General features: G+C 40.1%; 1 protein-coding gene across 5 annotated transcripts in view; it reads right to left on the bottom strand.

Moving 5' to 3' along the window:
- nbeal2 (neurobeachin-like 2) overlaps positions 1-19824 on the bottom strand; it is a 61202-nt gene that overhangs the window by 20756 nt on the left and 20622 nt on the right. For 3 of the 5 annotated variants that reach the window (XM_038269481.1, XM_038269482.1, XM_038269485.1), the window contains exons 9-27: positions 19106-19212; positions 18741-18827; positions 17956-18039; positions 17664-17762; positions 15832-16487; positions 15617-15749; positions 15217-15336; positions 14798-15128; positions 14613-14695; positions 14426-14518; positions 13991-14162; positions 10298-10431; positions 7084-7243; positions 6721-6823; positions 6454-6604; positions 6082-6237; positions 3580-3739; positions 819-907; positions 9-716 (exon numbers count right to left, since the gene is read on the bottom strand). In XM_038269481.1, coding sequence (XP_038125409.1) covers positions 9-716; positions 819-907; positions 3580-3739; positions 6082-6237; positions 6454-6604; positions 6721-6823; positions 7084-7243; positions 10298-10431; positions 13991-14162; positions 14426-14518; positions 14613-14695; positions 14798-15128; positions 15217-15336; positions 15617-15749; positions 15832-16487; positions 17664-17762; positions 17956-18039; positions 18741-18827; positions 19106-19212 — 3626 coding nt within the window. The remainder of the gene's footprint in view (positions 1-8; positions 717-818; positions 908-3579; positions 3740-6081; positions 6238-6453; positions 6605-6720; positions 6824-7083; positions 7244-10297; positions 10432-13990; positions 14163-14425; positions 14519-14612; positions 14696-14797; positions 15129-15216; positions 15337-15616; positions 15750-15831; positions 16488-17663; positions 17763-17955; positions 18040-18740; positions 18828-19105; positions 19213-19824) is intronic. The other 2 variants (XM_038269483.1, XM_038269486.1) reach the window with 2 other exon arrangements.

The following is a 19824-nucleotide window of genomic DNA, read 5'->3' as shown; positions in this document are numbered from 1 at the left end:
TGCTATACCTGAGGGTTGGACGTGTTGGAGATGGTGTCTCCAGTTGGAGGGTCTGTCCCATAGCTGGTGTCATCCAGCACGTTTGACAAACTGGAGCTCTTCCTCGGCCTTAGTGGTGGAAATGGCTTTGAGTGTTCCAGAGGAGACGGCGTGTTGGTCAAACTGCCTGCAGGGGTGTGGCTGCCGGTGTCCCCCATGCCTCCCAACTCCAAATCAAAGGGAGATGTGCCAAACGGAGAGAGCGGCTGGTAGTCCCTTCCTTCGTCATCTGGTCGAGTTGATGAAATGTCAACCGGATTGGAGGTGGAGGACGAGTGGCTCCCCTGATCCACAGAATCAAACGACTTAAAATGAAGGCCGCCATCATAGTTCTTCAGCGGTCCTCTGTCTCCACTAGGAGGCGACTGGGATAAATCAGAGAAGCCCTCAGAGATGTCCCGGTGACCACATTCGTCCTCCTCCTCGTCCTCAATGTCCTGGGAGTTACGGTAGTTTAAGTAGATGTCGGTGCGGGAGTCCTCCACCACGGACTGGTCTCTGCGCAGTGGGGGCCGAAAGCTGGGTGCAAAGCCGCTGTGGTTATCAGAATCTGTGATGCTCCCAACATGAGCTTCGTAGGACTCCTTCACATAGAGTTTGGTCAGAACGTCCTGCCAGCCGGGCTGTTTGGCGAGTTGCTTCACATAATCCTCGTTGGAGTAGATCAGATGAAAGAGCTGGAGAGGATTTAAAGAAACAGAAAATTAAGATGGATTTGTTGGAAACAGATTTGCATATGATAAAAGGCCACATGCATATTAAGGTGCGAGGGAACAGACCTTGCGGCAAACGTCCAATCGGACGGTTAGTTCAGCCCGATGGGACAGACAGACCACAGCAAGGAGGTCTCTAAAATTAGGACTGGCATCTGTAGGAAAAAAAAAAGCAATATTTCTTTGTTTATAAATTATTTCCTTACAGGACGTAATTATTTGCTTTAATTTAAATTAGCAGGGGAAAAAATGCATTGTTAGAAAAAGCTTTTTCATTAGTGTATGATTTAAGATACTTTAACAGTTCAGCAAAGTTAAAAAGGTTTGAGCAAAAAGCTCAAAGTAATGGAAATGTATTCAATCATAGTTGTGCAAGAATGTTTTAAACACGCAACACTCTTACACTAGATAAAGATTTATTTGCAGAACTACTAATCTTTGGCCCCTGGTTATAATAAGTGATGGAATTTCTGCTTTCAAGACTTGCTTGGACCTCTATGTATAGTAAATGCTGTTTTATATATGAGAAGTTCCTCTAGTAAGGCTGATGGAACTTCTACTTAGTTAGAATCTGTTGTGGTTGAGTTTCTCTAAAATCCTCACATCTGACAATTTAATAACGTTACCGGTAAAGATCTGGACTTTAACCAGGCGGGCTCAGGTCAGTGGGTTAGTTGTTCTTAAACCAGGGCTCTAGAGGCAAACCTTTACAATCAAAAGACCGTTTTACCTCATTCTTCCCAAACCATTTCTACCTAGAGGTGTGAAATCTTAAAAAAAAAAAAAAAAAAAAAAAAAAAAAAAAAACTTCTTACAGTGATGCTAATGAGTGATTATGGTCACTTAAATCTTTCAGTAGGTGTTAATATTGTTTTAACAGATTGACTTTTCATAAGTAAAAAATACTAAACAGGGTTCATATCCTTTTAGACGGGGGATGATGGAAACAAAACCTTAACAAATCAATCAAACTGGGAAATAAATTCAGATCATTATTTCACATTTTATTAATGTGGTTTTATATAAAAAAAAGTGACATTAATCCATTTCTGATGGTTTAAAAGTTAAAGGCTTAGATGTACTTTTTCAATTATTTCACAAATATAATTAAATATTAATACAGTCTGATCAATGGCGGTTAGTGACAAATCTATGTCTTGTTTCTGACTCTGCATCATTTAGCCCCATTAAAAAATTATACAACCTGCTTTGTAACATCTTTTGTCCCTTCAAGACAATTAGATTCAATTTGGTTTCTGTAAAAGAAATATTTCTTAACCATGTGGATAATCACTGCCTATCTGCTTAATTCTTCTGTTTGTTAAGATTATTGATGAGAAATAATAATCAGAAAATGGCCAGATCTACATCTAACCAAAGTTAAATTCTAACTTTTATTGCTTTAGATGTAAATAATAGGGGAATGTTGGCCTAGCAGTTAAGGCAGCATGCTTGTGCTCTGCAAAGGTTGCACATACCCAGTTTGATCCCCACAGCCTCCACTCTGGGTTCCTGAGCAAAACCCAACCCCACACTGCTACCTGGGTGCCACACAATGGCAGCCCACTGCTCCCCAAGGGGATCGGACAAAATGCAGAGAGTGAATTTCCCAATTGTAGGACAATAAAGGGATTTACTTTACATTTTACTTAACCTCACATCACATTTACATATTTAAATATTAAATATGACAGATTACAACCTGAATTTAACCTAAATACCAGGCATGAATGGAATCTATTTAAAGGAGACACATGACTCAATCTCCATACAGCAGACGAGTAAAAAAAAATGTTAGAAACCCCTTAGAGATATGACACAGTGAGGAAAATGACCTTTACCAATTTTCTGCAACTGTGCTGGGCTATTCAGTATTTTCTGACACTCAGCAAAACCACTTACGTGTCCATGGAGATTTAGCTGCTTACAAATTGACGTATTATTCTTTTGTACAGAACAGGATTGATTTGATTATGTTAGTCCAAATTCCTTAAACAGAGTTGACGTGGTCATTTTTGCTCTAAGCATCAACAAACCAGCATAATGAGCTGTTCAACTTTGGCTAGGATACAGATGGAAATCAGTCCATGGCTGGTGACCATCGGTTTGGAAAATTGAATGCTCAATCTTTTTCCAAGCGATAAAGGCAGCACACTAAGCTCTACCAGGACAACACCCTGTGCTGTGGAAGTGTTCATTGTGAGGAAAAACAGAGGAAGGAACAAAAAAAACAAGGCTAGATGTAGCTTACTTGACAGATGTTTAAAATAAAGTCAAAGAAGCACAAAGATGTATAAGATGATTTAAAAGGTAAACTATTTCCTAAGGTAAGTGAAAAATGTTTGCTGCAGAGGCTGAGCGCAGCGGACAGCACAGTAGCTCCATTTTTGTTTTCTTGAACTTTCATTCTGGATTACGAAGCATGCCAGCCTGTTGAACATTATAGACATAATGTTAAAAAATAAGATTGTTCTCTGCTGCTTGTATAATATTCCTAGAAGGCATTGCCATGCTAATTTCTAACAAGAAAAGCTAAAGAGTGCATAATTTCAAAGGTGTAATCATAATATCTTTGTTTCAATATAAAGTTAAAACTCTGTCTTACAGGGGCTTCCCTTCTGCTATCAAAATTTATAATGACTGACCACAGAAATCAGCAAGTCTAAGCTGGTTTAAACTTTACCTTAATCGTACAAAAAAGAACACAAAAAAAAGGAACCTCAACCTTAAATTATCCCCTTTTTTTATGTCCTTTTGTAACTTTCTAATTTAAACCACTTTTGCTGAAAAACGTGAAGTGAATACATCCAAAAATCTCATGTATTACCTGTGGCGAGGACCTGCTCGTACAAACAGCGGACGGTTGTCATGGTCACAGGAATATCTTCCAGAAAGCAAACCATTCCGAGATAACCAAAATCCTTTAGCTTGATTCGTTGCTTGTTACGCTCCGACACTTTCTCACTTTTCAGAATTTTGTACAAAACCTGCAAGAACAAAAAAGCATCAGTTTATGCCTGGTTACATCTAAACACACGTCAATAACATCCAACATCCTGGCAGCTCTATTTAAGGGTTTAAACACCTAGATTTAACATGCATAATGTGTTTTTCTTCCTTTGTTCTGGAGATTTCAGTGATTATGGCTGCTATTGCAAACCCCAAATTAAGAACTACATAAAATATGTTGATAAAACTGAAAAATAAATAAATTGATATGCAGAGCAAACATCTTGAATATGTCAATGTGTGGTGACACTTTCAGGGTTTATACAGGAATGAATAACTCTAATTTAATGCTTTTAATGCTCTTAGAAATAATTTTAATGCCACCAACAGGTACCCGTCAACAGGCTGCAGCCATGCCCCGAATTCCTCGTTTTCCAACCACTTTTGTTGAAATTGGCATTCTTCCCCATTCTCTAGCTTTTTCTCCGACTCTAGCTTCTTTTCCGAACATACGTCTTTGCGATCAACCGGAAGCAGTTCCACGCAAATACACTATATTGCCAAAAGTATTTGCTCACCTGCCTTGACTCACATATGAGCTTAAGTGACATCCCGTTCCTAATCCATAGGGTTCAATATGACGTCGGTCCACCCTTTGCAGCTAGAACAGCTTCAACTCTTCTGGGAAGGCTGTCCACAAGGTTTAGGAGTGTGTTTATGGGAATTTTTGACCATTCTTCCAGAAGCGCATTTGTGAGGTCGCACACTGATGTTGGACGAGAAGGCCTGGCTCTCAGTCTCCGCTCTAATTCATCCCAAAGGTGTTCTATCGGGTTGAGGTCAGGACTCTGTGCAGGCCAGTCAAGTTCATCCACACCAGACTCTGTCATCCATGTCTTTATGGACCTTGCTTTGTGCACTGGTGCACAGTCATGTTGGATGAGGAAGGGGCCAGCTCCAAACTGTTCCCACAAAGTTGGGAGCATGGAATTGTCCAAAATGTCTTGGTATGCTGAAGCATTCAGAGTTCCTTTCACTGGAACTAAGGGGCCAAGCCCAGCTCCTGAAAAACAACCTCACACCATAATCCCCCCTCCACCAAACTTTACACTTGGCACAATGCAGTCAGACAAGTACCGTTCTCCTGGCAACCGCCAAACCCAGACCCGTCCATCAGATTGCCAGATGGAGAAGCGCGATTCGTCACTCCAGAGAACGCGTCTCCACTGCTCTAGAGTCCAGTGGCGGCGTGCTTTACACCACCGCATCCGACGCTTTGCATTGCACTTGGTGATGTATGGCTTGGATGCAGCTGCTCGACCATGGAAACCCATTCCATGAAGCTCTCTGCGCACTGTTCTTGAGCTAATCTGAAGGCCACATGAAGTTTGGAGGTCTGTAGTGATTGACTCTGCAGAAAGTTGGCGACCTCTTCGCACTATGCGCTTCAGCATCCGCTGACCCCGCTCCGTCAGTTTACGTGGCCTACCACTTCGTGGCTGAGTTGCTGTCGTTCCCAAACACTTCCATTTTCTTATAATACAGCTGACAGTTGACCGTGGAATATTTAGGAGCGAGGAAATTTCACGACTGGATTTGTTGCACAGGTGGCATCCTATCACAGTTCCACGCTGGAATTCACTGAGCTCCTGAGAGCGACCCATTCTTTCACAAATGTTTGTAAAAACAGTCTGCATGCCTAGGTGCTTGAATTTATACACCTGTGGCCATGGAAGTGATTGGAACACCTGATTCCAATAATTTGGATGGGTGAGCAAATACTTTTGGCAATATAGTGTATATCGTGATATAATATGTCTGACGAAATTGTTTTTATAATTTTTTTTTTTTAAAGAAAGCATTTTAAATGCCACAATAAACACATTTAATGAATTTTAATGCTATTTAAGGCCTTTATTTAAAAAATAACAAATTTAATGACTTTTAATGATTTTTAATGACCCGCGGAAACCCTGCACTTTCTTCTTCCACTTAATTTCCATTAACATTCTGGGATGCAGCACTTTTTGAAGGACAGTTCTATTTTTGATGGTCAGCTCCTCAGTCTTCCTCATACTTGTGTAAACATAAACAAAAACTAATTTTACTGGTATTATTTTTGTAGTTGTTGTTTTCAGAGAATTTGAGTTTTTGAGAAAATGTCTGCTTTTTATAAGATGGGCAACAACATAATTAAAATTAACAGAAAAATCATCTGAAATACTATGTCATTGTGTATGTGATGAATCTGTATAAAGTTATTACTTATTTAATCCAATAATTGAGACAAACCCTTTAAATAACACTCCCGAGATGCACCTATAATCAGAATGGGTGCTCATGAAAAGTCATAAAAAGAGGTGGTTTCAGTTGTCCTTACCCTGAACACCCTCTCTCTGGCCTCATCTCCAAAGCTCTGGGTGAGCAGGAGGCTATACAGCTGCTCCACGCCCCACTCCAGGAGCACAGTCTGCACCTGCTCCCGAGGCGGGCTGCTCCTTAGGAGCTCATACAGCACATCCAGCGCCTTCACCACCTGACAGACAGGGGGAGTGAAGTTGAGTAACAAAAAAGGAGTACGAAGGAAAAGATAAGAAACAAAAATATAAGGTAGAGAGCCAAAGAAAGAGCACTCAGATGGATGACTCAGGATGAGTGTTTAACTGGGAGTACATTGCGGACATGAAAAGGTCAAAAGATTGCAATATCAAACTTCTGGAAGAAAAACAGCAATAAAACATTTCAGCATTACCTGCTGCTCCTCTCCGACTGTCAGGATGTAGGCGAGCACGCTGTGCAGCTCCTCTTGTGTCGGAGACTTGAGGAAATCTTTCAGCAGCGAGAAGAGGGCCGTCTGAATCGTCTGTTTCTCATCAGAGAGAGGGCTGCCATCCTGCTCCACACTGCAACCAAACAGATGAGGGGTAAGACTCTAGGATCAGGTTTCATATATGAAGGTGAGAGAATAATGAGCTGAATTTAAACATTTTATGCTGGTGCTTCATCGTGCCCTGCTCACCTGTAGTATGTCCGAATAGTGTCCAGAATGTATTGCACCCCATACTTTCTCTTCATACGCTGCTTGCTCTTGTTTATCACAGATGACAGATATTGCACATGGGCTTCAGAGTGGGAAACAAAAAGAAACACAGTCATCCCTCCTCCGGCTGACATTTAGAAATGTCAAATCAAGATGTAAGGTTGTGTTGAAAAAGAGCTGTAATTTAAAGGATGCACCCTAAATCCTAACCAACACCTCCAGAGTTTAAAGAGATCTAAATCCACCATCATCCTCTTTTGCTCCAGCTGTAGGCAGCTTTAAGATGCAATGCAAGCTTCACAGATGATTTGGTCAGCAGTAGGGAGGTTACTGATGCCTTACCTAAACAAACAGCAAAATGGCTTTTTGTCCAGATGCGGAAGTTAAATAACAGATGTTGGTAGAGCTGCTGCAGGAGCTGGCTGTTTCCCTCGTTGAAAACCTGCTCCAGGAGAAGCTGGCATGCCAAGAGAACGTTCATGTCCATCATAGTGCCTGGAACCTGCAGCATACCAAAAGGGGGCCTCATTTAACACTTTTAAAGGGTTTAATGTTACAGTAGAATACAGTCCCTTACATATCTGTGCATGGCTAAATCCACCAGTAAAAGAAGAAAAAAAATGACCTTTATCTTTTGTGTTTATTCAGTGGAATCAGTGCTAAAATAAAACAATTTTATTCTTTGACCTGAATTTAGTAATCTATCAATTCTTGGTTTGTCTTCAAAAGACTAAAGTCTATTGCTAATCCTTAAAAGGAATATAAGAGAAGAAGCCATTTAAAAAAAAATCACTAAAATGGGCTTGTATCCACAGTCTGAGCAATACATAAATAGTTTAAAGCAACTGGAGCCTTAAAGAAAAAGATCAGCAAGAAGCTGCAGCAAAAAGTAGATTCATGGAATCATCAACCCTCCAAAAAAAACCACTAGGCATCATCTACCTGCCCAAGGTTAGTATGGGAGACATTTACAAAAGGAACCTTTTCATGCCAATAGCTTTACTGAAACTGTACCGTTTGTTCATAAGATTGAGTGTCAGTGTTTGTGTGAATCTTCTCCACAGCCAAATATGGAAACAACTAATGCCTCTAAAGATACAAAATAGTTTCCATACAAGATGATCCAACTTCTCAACATGGATTTCAACATATCCTGTCAGCCTGTATCCACAGCTCTGCTGCACCAATTCTAGGATCAGCTGTGCTCATTAATGAGTCAAATCCAAACAAGGACTTAAGTCTGACCCTGCACTTTGATTGATCGCAAACAAGCTTTTACCATGCCTAAGCTCAGCTGATATTTGCAGTTTTGTTTTTGGACTTGTTTTTTTGGGGAGTGGGGCATAATTCTATATAAATAACGGCAGAGATGTAAAAAGATTAAAAAAAAACACAAAGCATTACAGTCAAGTCTGCTTGGGATCCCGTGTATGAACCCATCAAAGTCCTGGATAAATACATACAGTCCAATAGCAAAATTTATAACCAAGAGATAAAAAGATGTGAGGCAGCATGTTGACTAATTACTCTAATCAGTTACACCACATCTATTGGGAGGAATGGGACAAAAGTCTAGCAAATTATTCGGAGAATATGGTGGGAAGATAATCCAAAGGATTTGTCCAATTATGAAAGTGTAAAAGGGGACATCAATGCATAGAAATCAAAGCATGGATGTGCCAAAAGTGTCTTCAGCTGAATCATAACAAACCCGAAGTAATAATGCTTGGACCAAAGGAAGACAGTTTAAAAGTTAGCTAGAAAGCACCAATCAGTTTGGAAATCTAGGCATAATGATGGACTCAGACCTAAAACCTCCACAGGCACATAAAGACAGTAAGAGTCGGCCTTCTATCAGCTAGAGAACATATCCAAGATTAAAGGACTAATGTCCCAGCAGGACTTTGAACAACTAGTTAATGCGTTCATCTTCTGTAGAAATATTAACTGCAACAGTCTTCACAGGTCTCCCTAAAGCTTGGTTTATGATTGACATTTCTGCAAGATCAACCCGGCCAAATTAAAAGTCGATCAGACAGCTACAAGTGATTCATAATGCTGCCTTCCACATCCTCACTAAACTTAGAAAGTAGAGCACATAACTTTAGTTCTACACTCTTTCCAATGGCTTCCCATATGTCAGAGAATAGACTTTAAATACTTGTGTTAGTCTATAAATCATTAAATGGGTTAGGAACAAAATATATTACAGACTAATTGCCAGTGGATCAACCTTCCGGATCTCTTAGGCTTTCTGGTTCTGGATTCTACATACCCAGAACCAGAACTAAACACAGAGAAACAGCTTTTAGTCCTTAGATTTTCTGTCCAGGTCCCTCTTGCAAATTCCTTTAAAGTCGTTGGAAAACGGCTGTTCCAACTCTTGAATTTCCAAATTCTCCCAAGTGGTGCCCGACTTTACATGAGGGAATAAAGTGAATGTGATTGGTTGTTTATCAAGGGGGCGGGAATTTTTGTGGCAGGCAAGTTTGGTTTTGGCCGGTTTATCGGAAGCATCTTGCTAACCAGTTAGCAGCTTAGTGCTAGTAGGTTCCCAATGGGAAATTACATTGGGATCAAGTAGCACTAAATTGGTGACTTAGAAACGACACTGTCAAGGAATGCTGTGGACAGCAGAAACATGCAAGAGGAGGAGAGTTTTGTGTCGGAGGTCATGGATGAGTCTCCTCCGTCATATAAAGTTGTTGTGGAAGAGTACGCCAGGGCGGCAGAAGCTTCGTTTGGTGTAGAAGGCTTACAGCCGTACATGTTTAAGCCCTTGCCTCGCAACACTGCCAGTTCTGTTAGCTCTACGCCTGCTGAAGAAACAGACATCCATCCCCGTGAACACTGGGACGGAACTCAATGGTAAAGTAAATTATTCTTATTTCAACCGTTGCGTATATCAGCTGCGACATATGAATCAAGATGCTATGACCGAAAACATTTGATTGACAGATGACCGTTGATATATGATTGGCCCAATTTAGGTGTACAAGCTGACGTATAACTAACTGGCCTGCATAAAATAACGAAAAAAAAAACCCTGCAGATTTTAAGACAGGATTTTTTATTTTTATGGAAATTTTAAAAATTTTGGGACAATATGGTCTGATAAAGAGTACATTTATATACATGTTAAAGCCAGAATGATTTGCATTTTAAATATATCTTACCTACGACTTTAAGATTTAAGAGAATAAAATGTTGATAATAAAATTTTATTCTCAACCATTTTATTCTCTCAGCATACAGCACGCTGAATTGCCTTGACTTATATTCTTAGAGTGAACAGCTTTATCAACAAAAGCCTTTTTTTCTCACCTGTCTTAGTTTGCATCATTTGTTATTATTCACATTGAAACAATATAATGTCTGTATGTTTTGTCCCACACATTCATTCCAGTCATTCTGACACAGCGCTGCTGTTTCAGCAATGCCAGATTCCATTATTCAGCAACAGTGAGGTGGAAAAGGTCAGATTTTGATTCTTAGATGCTAATCAGCCCTTTGTGTTTTTAAGTTTCTGGAAATAATTGTCATGTGTGGGACCTACTTTGCTGAGCATGGCACCGATGATGCTGGGCCCATGGCACTGCAGCAGACTCTCCTGATTGACAGGGTGGTGACGAATCAGGTTTTTCACCATCAGCAGGAAGGCAGCAATGCTGTTTCTTTCAAGTCTGCCTTCTGAGGAAAAAATAAAAAAAAAAATAGGGCAAAATGGGGTTTAAGATTTCCTGTGTAAGCCACTGAAATATTTCTGCTTTACAAGGCACTTCACAAAGATCACATCCCAGTTACCTCACTGATAATATGCTATATTTCTGTGATGTTTTTGACTTGCTGAAAATCTTTATGAGCATAGATTGCCGCCTCACTTTTTCCCCCTCATTCAACACCCTAGCTTTGAGCTATTAACTATATTTGTCAATCATTTCCTGTTTGCCATTACATCATGTGGTTGTGTGCAGACTTAAGCCTACTCATTTCACAATGCTCAACCTTCCATGAAAGTAGGTTAGAGTCTTAAAAATGATGCAGTAAAATGAACTAGATAAACACAAAGCCGTGTATCAAGGATGAACATTTAGACAGTGTGTGGTTTGTCAAGAACATGCCTAAAGGTGACACATTTATCTGCTATAGTAATAATGAGTAACAGATCTTGTGAAGATTCAGGATGAAACTGGTAGGAGGGTGTTATTATTCACTATGTAAACAGTTCTGTATTGGCATTGCTTGAAAGGCCACACAAGGAGAGAAGAAACATGATAAAAAGGTTAGAGTAAAAGTGTACAAATGCATTCAGGGAAAAAAATCCTTAATTTAGGAAATATTTTCTTGGATGTCATTAAATGTAAAGGTAAGTTTTTTTTAAATTTAATAACCATTGGAGAAGCTTGCAATCCTGAAAGCCAAATCATTGGCTGCTGTAAAGTTCCTGTGTGTAAAGTTGGGAACTGTAAAGTTCCCTGGCTGTAAAGTTCCCTGGTGGCAGCTTCATGTTGAGTGGTTGTTTTGCTGTTGGAGGGACTGGTGCACTTTGCAAAATATCATGGTGACAGCTGAATTATTGTAGCAGCATCTCAAGACATCAGCCAGAAAGCTAATGCTTTCACCAAAATGCATCTTCTGAAGGGGCAATCATCCTTCCACACCAAAAAGGTACAAAATGGCTTGAGATCAACAAAGTTGATATATAGGAGGGACCATTAGAAACTCCTCGTCTCAGTCCAATAGCAAAATTTATAACCACGAGATAAAAAGATGTGTGTCAGCACATTGACAAATTACTCTAGATAGTTACACCAGATCTATTGGTGGGAAGATAATCCAAAGGCTTTGTTCAATTATTTAAGTGTAAATGTCTAAATACTGAGATTGCTATATAATTTGCTATATAATTGCTATATCATTTTCTTTATTTTGGAGAAAGTTTAAAAAGCTACAGTCTATAAAGATGTTAATTTTTTTATACTAAGGGATTAAGCAAATGAAAACTGTAAGTATGTAATTTTAGTTTAAGTAAAATAGGGAATGTCTATTTTGATTTAAAGGTATAGTGGATATTTTTTGGAAAGAAACGCCAAAGTCACTTTCTGGTTAACCATCCTACCTGCTTTTCCTCCATAATTTGAAGGAATATCCCAAATAAAGTCAAATTTTTCATCTGAGGCCTTCCTCTTCTTCGTCATTGTAAGCCTGAAACCTCACTGGCTAGATAAACACTGATAATATGATTCCCATAGAAGCCAACAAAACGTCCACTATAACTCCAATCTCAGTACAATATACACTTTAGAACCACTTTTGTTCCACAGGATTGGAGCAATTGAGAAGCATACAAACCAATGTTGATTATCTGAGTCTAAACTAGATAATCCAAAGATCTTGGATCTGCCTGTAAAACTTTGGTGTAGCTTCTGATGCCACAGCTTAGAGTATTTGTTGCTTGTATACATGCCAGCAGCATGAAAAATTTACTACTTAAACACACAAGTACAAAATTATTTCTAAATTAGACAATACTTTCCAATTGGTTATTAAGGTACAATGACTGTAGAGCCTTTGAAATCTAAGGATGTTGCATCAACTGGTTAGCATGGTGGTGGTAGCATCATTCTTTTTAGTGCTTTGTGCAAAGAGGTTACAAGAGAAGTGCTCAAATATCTAACTAGAATGGAGTTTGAAGTCTGTCAATGTTCAAAAAAGTTCTTTTTTTTTTCTTTTTTACAACTTGTTACATTAAACTAGGACTGTGTGTTTACATTCTGAGATCTGAATCCTGAGAAATAAATAATCCATGAGAAAATAATTGAGGTCGTATGTAGGATAATACTTACAATAGGGCCGCGGTTCTCAAAGTGTGTGGCGCGACCCACTGGTGGGGAATTGAGACGTGACAGGTGGGGCGCGCCAAGTTCCGGTGTGTGTGTGTGTGTTGTGTGACTATAAATGTAGAACTTGTGAGAGCAAACTGTCCTTATAGCTGTATGATGCCGCTTTTTAGACCAATCAAACCCACAAAGTAATTATTACTAGCCTACATGCAGTCTAATTAAAAGAACATTAGATATGAGAAAAATTTCACCTGGAACTGAAGTGCCAAAATAATGATTGACGTGACGTCGGCATATTATTAGTAACGGAATAAACTTTCTCGCCCCAGTGTTGCCAACTCAGCGACTTTGTCGCTATATTTCAGACCCCTCCAGCGACTCTTTTTCAAAAAAGCGACTAGCGACAAATCTAGCGACTTTTGGAGACTCTTACGGGAAAGCACGTATCGTTCCTTTTCTTGTCCTCCAGCGGCAGGTGCTGCCGTGGGGCGCCTCCTCCGTCCCCACCCCGTTCTCCCCCGCTATTGCAGGAGTCCCTCTCAGCGCTGCAGTAAGGGACACAGCATGTTTACCCTCAGCGTCCAGACTGCAAATAAAGCGCACATGCGCCGGGATTGACGACGCAGGTTGACCATAAATAACTGAATTTTAAATTTTTATCTTAAATGAATAACAGCGTTTGATTCACACAGCCACATGTTCATGTTTCTGGTTTGGAGTGGAGAGGGAGTATCCACTCATTGGGCAGAGAGCTGTGTGCATTCTTCTTCCCTTTGCCACATCATATCTCTGTGAGATGGGCTTTTCAGCTGTTGCTTCACTGAAAACAAAGCATGACTTGAGAGTGGCAGTATCAAGCCTGCATCCCCGTTTTGAGAAACTGTGCAATGCAAAACAGGCTCATTGCAGCCACTAATGCAGGGATAAATAGACCTGTCTTGCCAGATGGATTTCACTTCTTTTCTTTTATTAACAGATTGCAGAGTGGCACTTTAATTTTTTCTATCTTTGAGCTTGATACAAATTTTGACACAGCTGCATTTTTATTTTCTTTATTTTTGAGCTTGCTGTTATTTGATGTAGATAGTTTGTATTTAGATACTACTTGTTACTTCAATAAAATTGGAACATTTTAAGATTGTTTCATATTTCATTAGCATTGTGTTGGGGCGATGGGGACAGGCGGGGCTTGAAAATTCCCCTTTGTCCAAAGTGGGGAATGACAGAAAAAGTTTGAGAACCACTGCAATAGGGGAATGTAAAAATGAAATAAATTCCATCAAACCCTAAGGTTAATATCTTGCTTGTCTAACTGATTAGTTTTAGCAGTTTGAGAGATTGCAGTGTTTCGAGGCAAAATAATGTCTAAAAATAATGTAATGTTTAAAAACGGAGAAGACACTGACCTGCAGATTTATTAAGAGGCAGCAGCATGGCGGCCGGGCCTCTAGAGGAGGTGATCTCTGGTCCCAGCAGGTCTGAAGTCTCCTGACCACCATTGCACACCTGCTCCGCCTCACACACCTGCTCTAGCAGGGGCAACAAAACCCCCATTCCCCCTACCACATTCAAAACATCCTGTAATGATAGAACAAATACATTTTAAAAGCTTTGAATGAACTCTTTCTAAAGGAAGGTAGCAAAAAAAGAGAGAAAATACGAAAAAAATCACAAAAACAAAAAAATGAAAAAAAAAATGAAAGCATGAATTCTGTAGAGCTTCAAATTAAAAAACCAAACTATACATCTATTTGAAGGTTTAACAATTACCATTATTTATATCAAATAACAGGAAAAAATGAAAAATCTCTGATTTTAATCAAAAAGGGCTGACATCTAACCTTGGTGTCCCAGCTGACCACTCTGTGTCCTGTTAGTCTACCATCATGCTGGTGATGAGGTGCCAGATCCAGACATATCTGACTCTTGAAAGCCTTAAAAACCCCATGAGGGAAAAAATACATGAGGAAGTGAAGCTGGTGGTGGCAGAGTAATAATGCAGTGTGTGTTTTAATAAGCCTCATTTACCTGTGGAGTGTAGTACAGCACCAGCTTGCTGTTGAGTTCAGATAACTCTCCGTCCGCTTTGAATAAGGGCACGTGATTAGGGCCTGTGATGGAGAGGGGGATGTGAAGAGTTTAAAAGCCATGCAAACTTAACTTGATATAAGTGTTGAATCCTTCTGCTGAATGGGCAAAAGAGTGTGCCGTACCTGCAGCGTGCAGAGCGCGAGCCTGGGCAGGCTGCAGAGCCTCATGGCAGATGAAGGCGGTGCCCAGCAGCCCATCTAGAGAGGTTGGCGATCCCCACTCTGTGTCCTGCAGTCCTGCTGAGATGGTGTGCACCGGGGAGTCCGCCGTAGGCCCCCATCGGCCGCCTGCAAAGGATGCTGGGAAGGACTGGGATCGAAGGAGGGAAGGAGCATGGGATGGGAAGGCAAACTCTGGTGACGGGCAGGAGGTGAAAGATGAGGGAAGGTTTGGAGACGTGGTGGTGGTAGTGGTGCGGTGGCCTGCGGAGCCGATGCCGCAGTAGATAAACGGCTTTAGGATCAGATAAGGTGAAACAGAGAAAATTAGACTATGAAAGACATCCAGTCTGAAGTCAAAAAAAAAATTAAAATGGATTTACCTCATTGAAAGATGGGAAACGAAGCTGTGCAGTTTTCTGTTGCTCTCCATCGATGTAGACTGTTACCAGGTTCTGTCCGAAAGGACGACGACCTGGGATATGCACTATAGCCACCGAATGCTGGGATAAAGATAAAATAAAAAAGTCATACATGTCAAATTAACTTTTGCCACATTATGAAATTAATGGTGCAGTAAATTAAAAAAGTTATTCCATATATATATATATATATATATATATATATATATATATATATATATATATATATATATATATATATATATATATATATATATATATATATATATATATATATAAATGTATATTAACCCATCCCCTTAGAGGGATGGGTTAATATACATTTAATATACAACATAATAAAAAAAAAAAAGCTACTCACCCAACATGAGTCAACTAGTGGGTATTCAGGAACAGCAACGGCCATGTAGTCTTTCTTAGTGCAAACAGCTACTACCAGGACACCCTCCATGGTAAAAAACGCTTCTAGGCCGGTTCCACTTGCTGTGAAAAAACTTTACAGAAAAAAATAGAATTAGTCAAAACCATAAAAAAAACAAGCGGTCCAATTTGACCTCTAAACATTGTCATCATTACCTGTAGAGTTGCTTTCTGCGTGGCCCCTTTCCCATTTCATACTGAGGTCCCTTGTCAGTGTTGGCGGGATGTTTGTTGTTATTAAAAAACTCTGTGTGATAAGGTGGGAAGTCCATGTTGAGGCAGAGCCAGGCATGAAATGCAAACCCGCTGCCTGGCCAGCGTTGGACCGTCGGGACCATAATACCTGCCATAGGGGGCGTGAGATCAAAATATTGCAGCGCACTATCCCGGCCCTCTCTGGCCGCCATGGCTGAAATCACACATATCATTCGGATGCAATAAGGGTGCATCCTCCCTCCCACTGCAGCATTGTCCTGATCAGTCCTGAGAAGTCTTAGTAGGCTCTTCATCTCCTCTGGTCTGAGACACAAGGAACCCAGATCCTGCAGGAGGCCAAGCAGGGCGTCTGCACACTGTCTGTCCAGACTTTGGGGCTGGGAGAGCACCTGCAGCAAAGCCCCCACCATCCCAGCTTCCACAGCCACAGTGCGGCACGACCGGGAGCCTCCGGACACAGCTGCCAGCCACTGGGCTACTAGCAGCTGGAGGTCCCTCTGACCCGCCAGGTCAGGCAGCCACTGCAGAAGCAGCAGCAAGGGCTGGTCGTTGCTAATGCCAAGGTGATGAGCGTGGGCATGCTCGCCCTCCACCGCCTGAGGTGACAAAAAGAAAGACGATCAAAGAAAAGAAATAGTCAAGTTTGCCCAAAGAGAAATGTCTACAACCAATCCAAATGAGGGAATCAGAGTCCCCTACCAGGGGCACATCAACATATGGCAGGAGATGGCTGGAATTCAATCCAAAACATTTAGCTTTCAAGACAACCACTTCTCCATCTGAGCAACAATCTCCCCAAGATAAAAAGATAGAGACCTGCACAGACAGCTCTAAATGTGAGGCAGAGATCTACAGGAGGCAGCTGAATTATTATTCAAAATAAATTATAAAATCCACAGCAATTCCCCAGGAGAGCGGCTGATTTGTAACCACGAAACAGACTTCAATTGGAAATGGGATTAACTTTTCGCTCAGATTTTTTTTGAAGACATTTCAACACCTATTCAAGTTACAAATTAGGGTTGTTGTGTTGAAAAAACTTCAAAAACTGGTCAAAACTCCAGTTGCCTTCCAATTTAATCCTGTTTTGTGGTTGCCATGATGGTCTAGGACTACACAGGCAAACTGATTTGTAAGATCTGAAGGCACACAATTAACTTGAGCTACACTAAAAAGGCTATGATAAACAGAGAAGAAGCACACTAATGTTAACATAGCACTTTAGCAAATTGTTAGGCATTCCAACTTGAAGCGGAGAACAGCGTCTTTACAAAGTCATCTTACAAAAACTTCACAGCAGTTCAAGCTCTAGGGTTTGTAAGAACAAAGAAGAGCTTTTTCTGCACGTTTTCTCAAAGAACACAATTATCTGATTCAACACAACGTTTAAGCAGCCATATCAAAGCAGAGGAGACATGCAAATTTTAGCCCAGCAATTCAGCTAACTTATTTTTATGTGGAGAATTTTTCAGAAAAATTGCAAAAAAAAAAAAAAAAAAAGCACAACTTCTGCATCACCAAGAGTCAATATAGTGGAATACAAACACAATACTAATGTAAATAAAAGAGTGAGTTTTAACCGTATATACAGCTACTGGGGTTTAGAAAAAAAATGTATTTGGTTTTATTTAGGTTAGTGTAGAACCTAGACATAGACAAACTTCTAAGAAGCAATTTATGACTCAATATCAGGGAGTGTCTTATCTTAAGTTATTCGGATCAGTATTGAGACAAAAGGTCGTGACTCTATGCTGAAAGAATTCAGGCTTCACCATGTTCATCAGCTCCTGCAGCAGTCGCTTGGTGGGTTGACCTTGACTTTTCAGTACATCAAACAGCTGGGAGTAGCCAATCCTCTCCTTGAAAACCTCCTGAGATCACGAGAGACAGAAATAGGTTAGAGGAAAACTGCTCGACAGAGACAATTATCTGGCACACTTCCATTACTGGAAGGAAAGGAAAACCATCGTGCATGAACAGAAAGCATTTTGATCTCATTAGAGTTTGAATGAAAATGTGCATTAAAAGTATGCGTTTGGATTATTTTGATAACAATATCAGTACCTTAGCAGATTGGGAGTTGCTCATTATAGCTGTAAGGACCCCCAAGGCATGGACTGTTATGCTGTCTGCTCCTTTTTCCAACACCTACATGAAAATAAAGCCAGCTCATTGTAGGACACTGTATAAAAAATGGCGACATGACACGATCACAAAAAGTGAATTTAGTAATATCTTTCACCGAAACCATTCTCCAGCCTGATTAGCTGTTTAAAGGATGAAAACCATGATGCTGAAGCAGGCCGAGAGAAAATCAGGAGAATTTTTTTCTACCAACCACCATTCAATCACCTCTTTGTTTAATACAGGTCCCGGCATGCAATAAGAAGCAAAAAAAGAAAAATCCAAAGCTAACCATCAAAAAAAGAGAAAAAGAAGGGAGGCAATCCTAAGCTACTGCTGGATATTAGTCAACACTAAGCCAGGTGTTTTTGCACAACCTGCAGCAGTACCATGGAAAAGCAGGAGGTAAAAGAGACCTAAACAGAAACCATCCATTTCATGCACAAAGAGGAGCACCAAAAGTCCTACTCAGTCCATTTTGCCAGCAGGGAATTCAGCCAATAACTTTAGAGATTTACATCAATAAATTGAACTCAAGTTAGTTAAAGCAAGGCAGATAACCAGATGGCGGTTATCATATCCAGCAATACCTGTTTTATTTACAAATTAGTAAAAGCCTGACTTCCTGCCTTTAACTTCCTGTTTAAATAGAACACAGAGAGGGCTGAGTTTCCTGCTGACAAGATCAAGAACAACACCAAGCACACAAGGGAAGCGGGGAGTACCTGGTCCACTTTGACATCTGTGAGTAAATGTGTGGCGAGGTCACACACAACCTCACTCTCCGGCCTACACCTGCTGCTCTGAAAGAGCTTCAGAACGCAAAAAAAAAAACAAGCACGCAGCAAACATACAAGAGTCAGACCATTAGACCCAATAACAAAATCAGCCGAGAGAGGCTGCAGACTTGCCAGGCAGGAAAATGCATGTATGATTGTGACAATTTAAAAAGTACAGACAGTAATTTAAAAGCAGCAGTGCCGCTGAAAGAGGAAGTGGGGGATGATATAATAAGAACAGTGAGAGAATGACACAGGTGGGCAGGCTGATTTAAAAATAAAGACAGATGTTTGATGGCCAAGAGTCTAACCTTGCTGTTCTGGATCAGCCTGAGGATGTGCTCAAAGCAGTTGTTGTTGAGGAAGATGGCTTGTAGGACAGGTCTGTCAGCACACTGCAGGATCTCAGGAACAGCAGCTAAGAAAAAAAAATCATTAAAAAAAATTAGTTTGCCTTTTGCACAGATACCGGTGTACACCAACAAATCATTAAAAAATAAAAGTGACATTTAAGCAACATAAGAGAGAAAATTCACATATTTATAACAGTGTTTATTTAAAACAAGTCTACATATATAAGCTGATTCACAGCAGATGCCACCTCAAAGCAATTAAACATATCCAACTAAGGCTGCAACTAAAACTCATTTTGCAAATAGATTAATCTGTCGATTACTTTTTTAATTAATTGATTAATAATTGGATAAAAAAACGTTCCTTAAAGAATATTGTTTACGAAATAAAACCAGGGGAAACTAAAACTTTTCCACTTGAGGAGTTCTGGATAGAGCATATTGAGAGCCGAAAATTATTTTTTAAATCTGAAATGCAAAATGTTTACATATTTTTTTTACAATTTTGATATAATTACTGCTCTGAGTGGGTTTCTCTGTCAGCTAAAAACATGTTTTACAGTCTCTATACTCCAGTTAACGATGAATCGATTATTAAATTAGTTGGTGAATATTTCATTAATCGATTAATCGCGATTAATCTGATTAAATGTTTCAGCCCTAGATCCAACATTATA

Source organism: Cyprinodon tularosa, unplaced genomic scaffold (assembly GCF_016077235.1).
Source record: "Cyprinodon tularosa strain WSP-4 unplaced genomic scaffold, ASM1607723v1 ctg73, whole genome shotgun sequence".
NCBI classification, from domain to species: domain Eukaryota; kingdom Metazoa; phylum Chordata; class Actinopteri; order Cyprinodontiformes; family Cyprinodontidae; genus Cyprinodon; species Cyprinodon tularosa.
Note: the sequence above shows the minus strand (reverse complement) of the source record. Positions and strands in the feature narration are given on the sequence as shown.